Below are 10,153 nucleotides of genomic sequence, written 5' to 3'. Positions count from 1 at the left end.
AACAAAGGTTTGATTAGAATGAACCCACATTCCTGCTTTTATTTTTCTAAAACAATTTCAGGTAGAATACAAGCCCTTTATAAGGCAGTTCGTTTGTTAAAAAAAAAAAAAAAAAAAAAAAGTTTAATGCGTGATTTTTCTTGTGTAAAATCTGCAGGTGTGCCCTGGAGAGCTGGAGACTAACCCTCCTACAGTTAGTGCCATCATGGACTGACACCCCAGGCTGAGCTGAAATGGAGCGCTTACTTCCAGCATCTGACTTCAGTAAGACTTACTCTGAATGGATCACCTTATGAACAACAAAATACAATGGACATAATATTATACAGCAGTAGATAAGATGGTTTATTGTTTATACTCAACAGAATTGACTAGATTTTAAGCTATAACCTGAAAAAAATAGAGTACCTATTCAATGACTCATTTTCTTTTTTGATTGTTTGAGTTTCATAGTTAATATCACCCAAGTAGCCATTGGCAGAGCAAAACTATCTTCCTACACTTGACTTCCACACTTAAAGAAATAATCATTGCCCTTTTTCTGGACAGCTGACAGCTAACAGTGGGACCACAACCTCAGAAAACTTAAGAGATTTTCCATCACTTGTTGTTTTTTTTAAAAAAAACTTTGATCTGGAGCACATGTGTGTGGTAGGGAGGGGAAAGGAAGAGGAAAGGCCAGTATTAATTGTAAAGAGTGCAGGCAGAATAGGATAACAATTTTGAAATAAATCATATAACCAAACCATAACAGGAAAATCTTTGATAGTCTGAGCATTGTATAGAGCCAGTATGCTCTTTCCAAAACACAGGGCCATTTCATTAGTGTTCCTGGAAAGCTCAGACATAAGATTTCCCTTATGAGGCAGAATATCAGATCTAAATTGCTAAAAAATTTAGTTTTACCCACTTTCACCACCATCACCCCAAAAACCAACCAACCAACCAACCAACCAAACAAACAAACAAACAAAGACACTCTATGAAAACAGCACAACTACCCTAATTTGAGAAGAAAATGAGGCATAAAGATATAGATCAGACACTACTCATTGTTTTAAATGAACATGCATCGAGGTTGATATGGAAGTTTCCCTCTCTTTGAGCAAGTTTTACTTGCGGCTTCAGTTTGCTGAAGCTATTTCTTTTATAGCTCCAAAATAACTTCAAAAACATGCACTAAAATATCTAGCCAAAACTTGTGTCCTTTTCTTTTAATTCTGTGGGATTATAAAGCAGTGCTGGATAGATAAAGCTTAATTTCTTCTCTTTCATTTGTTCTCAGAAGTCTTGCTTTTGGCCATCTTATATGATATAGTGACCTACAGAGAGTTATGCAAATCTCAGGACAATTGGTTATTTTACACTGATGAGAACATTGTGTTTACAAATTTCATAAAGAGTGAAACTATTGGCTTGTATAATAACAAATAGAAAAAAACTTGGAAATAAATTATATTTTCAAGAACTGAGCAGCACAAATCTTGGTGGCTGGCAGTACTATAAAATTATTGTTGTTTTATCTACGTGATCTAGTTTAACACAAATGGGTTGCATATATGGTAGTTCCGGGTCACAGTATGCTTACATTGAAGTCAACAGCAACATAGGCTGAAGCTAACTTCAAAATAAAGCAAACAAATATGTTAGCCTAAGTAGTTGTGGAGAATTAGTTCTAAAGAATCCCGGCTTCCTGTTGATATGTATTACAGCTGGTCAACTTTCATATCTAAAATAACATCTTATGTTTGCCAAGAGGGCTTATAATGTTTTTCTTCCATTTAATGTCAGTGTGACTTCCATTGTGCAGTCTTTCCATCATCAAGGCACTTTAATGATCTGTCTCCTTCATCAGGCCTCCTATTTTCATGACATTTGGAGAAGATTAATTATCTTTGGGACCTCTAGCCTCTACTTCACATGTGGCTGAAATCAGAGGGCAGGGAAATACACATACACTTAAACAGACTTTACTAGCCTTGTTTCCATAGGAAATAACTCTAAAAAGATACTCTTCTGCCTTTTGTTTTACAAGAAATGATCTCACCATAATCAAAACGGATGTCCTATAAAAGACATTGGAAGTTTTTTTCCATTCTGTTGAAATATAAACAGTTAACACTACTGAGTATCAGAAGCGTAAACAAGTAGCAGTAAGTGATAGACCAGTGACCCCAAGGAAGGCGTGATGCCCTCACTTAAAGCAGCAATGCTCTGCTTCTTCTGAGAGGGAGACAGAATTTTCATATCATGCCATGGTAGCTACATCCATTCTCCCACTCCTATTTGGTGTATTTTTACAGATTGTGAAAAATAAAAAATTCAAGGTGTGCTCCTTCTCTAACTTCTTTCAGACGAGGTAGGTAGAGGGAATGATTCACAAATAGGTTAGATGTTAGGAAGAACTTCTTTACTGAAAGGGTTGTGAGGCATTGGAACAGGCTGCCCAGGGAAGTGGTGGAGTCACCATCCCTGGAAGTCTTCAAAAGACGTTTAGATGTAGAGCTTAGGGATATGGTTTAGTGGGGATTGTTAGCGTTAGGTCAGAGGTTGGACTCGATGATCTTGAGGTCTCTTCCAACCTAGAAATTCTGTGATTCTGTGAAATACTCAGCAAATTATGAAAAAGGTCAATAGTTTAAATTTATGGGAAAAGCAATTTCTGCTGATGGGTAGGATGAACATACAAAACAGATTTTTCTGCTGTTACGGGGAGCTCAGTAATAGATGTATACAGTAAACAGCTAAAATATCAGTAGGGTTGAAGTAGCAATAGATTCTGCAATGACAGATGCTGCAAACTAGAAGGGTACAATTGCACGATCCCCCAGACTTCTGAATCCAGTCATTAGAAATCTTCTCATCACCTGTTGATAAATAGTTTCACTATTAGGGCCTGTTTGTCTGGCGTGACAGAACTTCACTTTTTAATTTAGCCCTACCTGACAGCTCCTTGGAAAACTACTTACATCACAGGCTCTATTTCCCAACCAGTGTAAAAGTAATACTCAAGACACTGATATTTCTGAGTATTTATTGTGGCACTTTAAAGCATATAAACTCCATTTCTAGATGTTTCAAGCCAGTTAAAAATAATAATAATAATAAAATGAGGCTTTAAGTTTTAGGCAGTATTTCAGTAGATTTTGTTTAAGAGTTTGTAGAATGATACTAGACAGGAAATAGGAATTTTGCTAGGAAAACAAAGAGTGTTCTCAAAATAAGGCTTCCTTGAAGCAAAGCACTTACGTGTTTACTTAGGTTTATCATATCTATTGGCTCAACAGTATGTGTATTTCTTCAGATAAGAAATGTATGGGTTTGAAACATGAAAAAAAGAAACCAACCCCTGAAAATACACTCCTCTATTTAAACACCAACAAGGCTTATCTCTTATTTATACCCACCAAATTCTATTTACTTTGTCAACATGCAAGATAGAAACAACTGTAGAGCCTGAATTTGAAATGCTTTTTTCTTTTTCAAATTTTAATACCGTAGTAATTAAAGATGAAAAGGCTGGTCAAAATTCAGTTTGCTATTAACTGTTTGCTATCAAACTTGGCATGATCTTGAACTGAAGACAGTTTGTAGCAAAGCCTAAAACCAAACTGAGTTTTTATAAAACCTCACTTTAAAATTCTACTATAGTAACAACATTTCCACTTCATATATTTGAAAATTTTCTTTAATAGCCTTTTAAGTTCAGAATAGTTACATAATAGTTACATCACGGCTTTTAAAAAGGATTGCACTCAGCTACTCAGTCCATTGAAATACTAGAAAACGGGGAAAAGGAAATTATGGAGTGTAAAGGAGCTCTGTCCACTGAACTGAGTTGTTTGTAGCAAGTTCCTACTGAATATGAAGACGTCCTCACGCCTTCTGGTAGACTCTAATACACTTGACACCATTCATGTCACATTCCTAGAAGATAAAGAAATTAATTGATTAATTTGCCTTGGTACAGAATACAAGGAAAAAGGCTGCAGCTGAAAGATCTTTTAGAGTTACTTCTCAGGCTATCGGCAAACAGCACTCAAGGATGAGAAAGCGGGACTGAACTCACCACCACCAACTGTCCATCCACAAGTTTCCGTGTTATTATGGTCTTCTTGCCATCCCACTCCTGTTCCTGGATCAATGACCCATCATCTTTTAAGTTGATAAGCGTCTGAAATAAAGAACCCAAGATTCAATATCTTACCCATGGCATTTGATGAAGGCTGATGTTTTCTAACACTTTAATCCAAAGGAAAAAAATCCCACCCCGGCTCACTCAATAGTAATTTTGTCATTGTCATGTACAAAGCTGGGATATTATCTTATATTTTTATTGATCCTCTTCTTACATTATCTCACTGTTCATTCACTACTCTGACACATTCCTGCATGCAACAGACCTTTGACAGCATGCTTGATTTCAATTAACAAGAGCAAATGATGTTCTCTGTTCATTGCTTTGTCCATGGGCTTTGAGCTTTTGTGTAACATTTATCTGATCTTGCAAAAACAGATGAATTGCCAGAATGGCATTGAAGGTGGGGGGAAATGGTACATAGACAGCAGTCACACAAGAAGAAAAGAGACATATTTGAGGACTTCTTTGTTGTTAACCTCCTTTTGGGTGAATATGCTCCCCACTCAGTGCAGAGAGAAGCCTTTTTGCCTTCTAAAACTGGTGATTAGGAACTGTGATTCACATTTATGCCTGGTGTGTAACCCCTGCACACTGAACCAGGCTCTTGTTATGCAAATAGTAGAGACTGAGCGGTCAGGTTAACTGTAGGGTTGAATTGCCTCTGATTAAACATCAATGGGATTTTTTCCATAGGCTTCAAATAAAGTGGCATTTGGCTTTAACATGGATTTAAATGTCTATTGGTTTTACTAACACAGTGCTTGCCTAACAAATTGAAAACAACAAAATACAGAAGACATGACTAGCTTCAGCATTTTCCCTCTTTGGAGATTGCTTAATCCAGAAAAAAAAACATTAATTGATTTCAATGAGACTTACAGTGACAGCTATTCATCAAATAAAACATTGTTAGTATGGATGTAAAAGCTGACTTTTAAACAGTATCTTCATCTATGAAACACTCAAAGAATTGTGTTTATTCAACAGAAAATCTAATATACTGACCTGAGTTTTTCTGCCATCTAATGTACTTTCCTCAAACTTCTCACCAAGCTTGAAGCTGAACTGTGAAGTTTTGAAGGTGCTTTCTGTTTTTACGGTGATTGTATCTCCATCCTTAATAATGTAAACATCTGGTTTGGCCATGCTTCCCATTTTTCTCATGGCCATACCCACACCTGCAAGGCAAGAGGCACCAAGTGTCACAAAGTCAGTTAAACCCTATAAGGCTTCGGACCACACAAAAGTTCAAACACCTAATTCCCATTTAGTCATTTAAGTACCCTTGAAAATCAAAGCTCAAGAGTCACAAAGAAAAAGGATGTTTCAAATTATCCATTAATGGGGAAGGGAAAAAAAGCATATTTGCATGGTTATTCCTCTGCTTCCTCAAAGAGATAAGGTTAAATCTATTTCGCCTTATCAAAGATTGCCTGATGTACCAGAACTCAGCAATAATTTTTTACAAACAGAAATGTGCAATAAACAGGAAAACAAAGACAAAAGCATAAAGTAACATAAGTGTTTCCTTTCAGTTCTGAATGTTTTAAAAATTCTAGAGAATTAACTGACTGGTGAATCCACTCATGTATTTATTTCAACTTACTCAAGATACACTCTTCAATCACGCTATACACAATTACAAGCATGTGAGTTTTAATAAGATTTCATCCCCTACATCCTGTCTCCAAAATATAGGCTTCCGAATTAGAATACTCCCATCATGTGAAATCCTGCTTGCAGGCAAATTATGGGAGCAGGGAAAAAAAAAAGAAAAAAGGACCTTGAGAGAAATGACCTTTGCAAATGACTGAAAATTCGGCACATTAAGGGTATCATCTGGAGACAGTTGTTCTCAAAACCCTTCAGCAAAAAAAAAGATTCACCCTCCCTCAGCCTCTGTGTGCCCTGTTTGAGTGCTTTGCTTGAGTCTTTTTGATCTGAAGGGTGAAGAAATCAGTAAGAGGGTGCTCAGGCAACAAACTAGACTCCATTAAACTGCAAAGTGTAGATCCTGAACCAAGAATTGATAAGCAACCAAACAGAGCAGAAAGTGCTACCAAGTCAGCAAACATCTGTGCTCTGCAATTGGCGTGGTTAGGAATGCTGTCAGATACAGCACAGCACTCCGCTGGAGTGTGCAGCATACTCGGGTGGGGGCTGAGTCCACACAACAAAGATTACAGTTTCCTTGGAAGGTGAAATTAAGGAAGAAATTCCCAGACACTGCTTCTCCAGAATCAGCTCAGATTCAAGGAATGAATAATGATGTAAGCGTCAGCCTGCAGAGCAAAAAACAGTCCTCCTCAGTCCAGGTTTTGTGCATGGAACTGGAAGTTACTGGCGCGGTGTCCCCCACCCATCCCTTTGCCGTTGTCCAGTCCACAGCCATCAGTGAGTTATTTGACCAGCTACACCTTGAAATCCGACTAAACAGAGATGAGCCAAGTAATTTTCTCCGTATGGCAAGCAGTGAAATTCACACTCCTTTATCCTTGAACATTTTTACACAAAGTGAGCAGAACCTGCAGAATCCCATTTATAGTGTGTCTCAATAGGATCAAAGGCAGTTTCCTAAGTAGTCAGCAAGGGTGAGATCCAATAAAGGACTGGTTCCTAAAGGATGACTTGGAGTAAGCTTACTTGCCTAAATTGCAACTGTAAAACAGAAAAGTGACTGGTTTAAGATTGCCATCTGAACACAAACAAACTCACTTGCTGCCTACACATGGGAGGTGCTCTGTAGTTGCAGCATTTAATTTCTACTTTGAAGTTGCAGTTTGGGCACATGCCCGGCCCCGGCCACCAGACGCGAGCACCGCAGCATCCTGATGAACTGAGCAGGGCTTTACATTCTTGAATTTCCTCCACTAAAGTCTCCCAGAGGGCTTAATCCAGAGGGTTATCTCAGATCATACCTATCACACATTGACAGGTCTCTCACAAAGTGCGCTTACAGCCCCTGCTTTCTGCAGAGCACAAATGCAGTGATGCCTTTTGTATTTGTGCGTGACCTAAATTCCTTCCTCTCCTCCCTCCAAAGACATTCAAGGCAAAAATCTTCCACCTCCTGAGAAAGTATCCTAGCTTTCAGCAGAAAATCACAGCTTCTGGGCTACATGAACACCACAGTGTTTCTACCACCTGTTGGCCAGGATGCTCACAGAGGCGGCTGCCAGTGTCAGCCCTGCTCTTGATTCAGTAACGCGGTGTTGCAAAACGTACAGCAACCTGGAGCTGGGGATGGCAAGCCGGGGACATCCCCTTGAGATACAGAAGGGCACAAGCAGCCGGTGGCAATGCTCAGGGTACCCGGGGGCAGCCGATCTGCCGGGGGTCTCTCGGAGACACCCGCAGTGCCTCCCTGGGGATGCAGCAGCGCTGCGGGGGGGGCAGGGGGCGCGCAGGCTGCAGGGGATGGGCAGCTGCCCCCGAGCCAATACGGTGCAAAATAAATGAATAAATAAATAAATAAAATAAAATGGAATGGGATGGAACAAAATGGAATGGAATAAAAAAAAAATAAAAATAAAATGGGTAAAATAAAATAAAATAAATAAAATAATAAAATAAAATAAAATAAAATAAAATAAAATAAAATAAAATAAAATAAAATAAAATAAAATAAAATAAAATAAAATAAAATAAAATAAAATAAAATAAAATAAAATAGCGCCGCCGCCCCACTGCAGCCCCCCCCGTCCGCGGACCTTGGACAGAGCCCTGCCGGCGTGCGGCGAGCCCCCGTGCCCTTACCCAGCTCCTTCATGTACTCCTCGAAGCCCTCGCTGGAGACGAGGCACCATTTGCCTAAAAACGCATCGATGGCCATGGCGGCAGCGGCAAAAGCGGCGGCGGCTCCGGCGGGGCTGTCGGCGGGGCTGCGGCGGGCGGCGGACGGGCGGCAGTGGCCCCGCGGGCGGCTTTATGGCCGGGCCGCGGCCGTGTGGGGCCGGGCACAGCCAATGGGGCGCCCGCCGCGCCCCGGCCCCTTCCCCGCCGAGCCCCCGCCCGGCGAGACCCGCCCGCGGCGGCCGTGACAAGAGCGGGCACGCCGCGGTGCTGCCCGGCCTCCTCCTCCTCCTCCTCTCCTTCCTCCTCCTCCTCCTCCTCCTCCTCCTCCTTCTCCTCCGGTGCGAAGCTGGTCGTTGGGATTTGGGCCCCAAGGAGGTTTTTGCAGGCTGGGGTGATGAATCCTAAACTATGCCTGTGTGTTAGGGTTTACAGCATCAGTGATACTTTTTTTGTGATAAATCAGGGAGAAAAGAGCACGGGGCATCATGTGGCGCGGTGAGAGGGTAATAAAGAGTCGGCATCCCCAAAGTGCATGGGATTCCTTTGCAGGTCTTCCCGCTATCCCCCCAAATCCCATTGGTACATCCCGTATCACTAAATCCAGCAATCTGCAGCGTGCTGCAGACCCAGAAGAGTTGTTACACGCACGCAGTGACAGCAAGCACCATCAGTCAATACAGGGAACTTATGCAGGTACACATTAAAAAGCAAAGCCTTTGTGCAATCTCATGCTTTAGCACACAGAAAATGCAGATTTGGTGCCTTGGTCTGAGTGCGTCTTGACCCACAGCACCCTAAATCCCCACTTCCTAAAGGAAAGCACTGCAGTTACCATTGCTGCTAACCAACACCAGCACAAAATTTTCATATCTACTGGGCCCTGTGAGGTTTGGGCCAATTGTCTGTCAAATTCCACCAGGTGTTTACTGTCATATTTTGAAAGAAAGCTTCTATTTCTGAGTTGCAACAGAAACCCTGATTCCAGTGTATCCCAAAGATTTATTTCCATCATCAGGATTATGCTAATCAGTGTATCTTTTGGCTTTGCATCAGTCTGGGTGAAACCCAGAGCTACCATCTCCCAGCCAGAAAAACAAAAATCTGAAGATATGCCCAGTGCCTGGAGCTTTTTTTGGTGTAGTAGCAGTGGCTATATGCTTCTTTGATAGCACTGTCATGAAGAAGTTTGAAAATGAGGTGTCAAAACCAGAGGAGACAGCAAGGTCTCCGTGCCGGTTCTGGAACATCACAAGATGGAGGGGTACTGTGAATCTGGATGTTTTGGTGCTTCTGTTTACGCCTTGCAGTGTCATAGAGCAAAACGAAACAGTTAAAAGGTTGAATACTTTCTAGAAAAGGTCAGGTTTATTATACGCTGAATAATCAGCTCATTTTTCAGCTGAGATTTTTTTAAAGTACTTCTATGTAACTAACCTTCCCTACTGAACTGCCTTTAATTACCTTCCACTTCTCTGACTGTATGTTTTCTTTTAACATGCAAATAAAGCTATAGCGTCTGGTCATAAGGCAACAAGCCACATTGCTTTTTTTTTTTGGTCATTAAACAGGAATACTGAAACACAAGACTTTCAGCTTCCTTCCACTTTTATCTTCTTCTTTTTTTTTTTTTTTCTTTAATTAGGCTGAAGTTTACTAACCAATTCACGTTAGCGGAACCAAAATGCTGCCTGTCCTGCTGTTCCCTTCTGGTTGTTTACAGAAAGGCTAAATTAAAAGCAATTAGATCAGGGATCAAACAGAATCATCTTTCAGGAATTAGGAAGTCTTCAGTCTTGTAAAATGGGGATGATTTCTAGAAATAGAAGTCTTGGCTTTCATCCACCTATGCTACCAAAGAATTTCTGATCCACCTTCCTGCAGCGCTGCCTGCAGATGGCTTATGATATACAAACATTATGCAGGTATAAATGCTGATAGTGCGACGGAAGATGCAAAATCCACTATTTCCATCTAGTGGTGAGACGGTATTCCTGGATCTGAAGGACAGGGAGATCCACCTTTGTACCTGTGCAGAACGCTGCTGTGTTTTGAACCCTTCCACAAGTCCTTTGTTGTGATTTACTCTCCTTACGAACTGCTCAAGTCTAGGCATGTTCACATAAGATATAACAATAAAAAACGGGTCTTGTATCTCTTTTCTGAAAAGTAGACTGTTAGGATATGGTGAAAATCTCTCAATTTTTACAGAAATCTAGC

The 10,153-nt window shown here is 40.7% G+C and overlaps 1 protein-coding gene across 1 annotated transcript; it reads right to left on the bottom strand.

The window, feature by feature from the left end:
• Positions 1-3,020: 3,020 nt before the first annotated feature.
• LOC311222459 (fatty acid-binding protein 5) lies at positions 3,021-8,177 on the bottom strand. Its single transcript, XM_084306766.1, has 4 exons — positions 7,898-8,177; positions 5,147-5,319; positions 4,070-4,174; positions 3,021-3,927 (listed from the first exon to the last, which is right to left on the bottom strand). Exons 1-4 carry the CDS (start codon positions 7,971-7,973, stop codon positions 3,877-3,879), a joined length of 405 nt encoding a protein of 134 aa, XP_084162892.1. The 5' UTR covers positions 7,974-8,177; the 3' UTR covers positions 3,021-3,876.
• Between the last annotated feature and the right edge of the window lie 1,976 nt (positions 8,178-10,153).

The sequence above is a fragment of the Netta rufina genome (assembly GCF_964035555.1).
Source record: "Netta rufina genome assembly, chromosome: 2".
Lineage (NCBI taxonomy): Eukaryota > Metazoa > Chordata > Aves > Anseriformes > Anatidae > Netta > Netta rufina.
This window is presented reverse-complemented; position numbering and strand designations above follow the sequence as displayed.

Coding starts and splice junctions, on each gene's coding strand:
- LOC311222459 (XM_084306766.1), bottom strand. CDS start 7,973: ATGGCCATCGATGCGTTTTTAGGCAAATGGTGCCTCGTCTCCAGCGAG. Junction 5,320..7,897: donor GGAGTACATGAAGGAGCTGG/GTAAGGGCACGG, acceptor CTTGCCTTGCAG/GTGTGGGTATGGCCATGAGA. Junction 3,928..4,069: donor TGGATGGACAGTTGGTGGTG/GTGAGTTCAGTC, acceptor TTTATCTTCTAG/GAATGTGACATGAATGGTGT.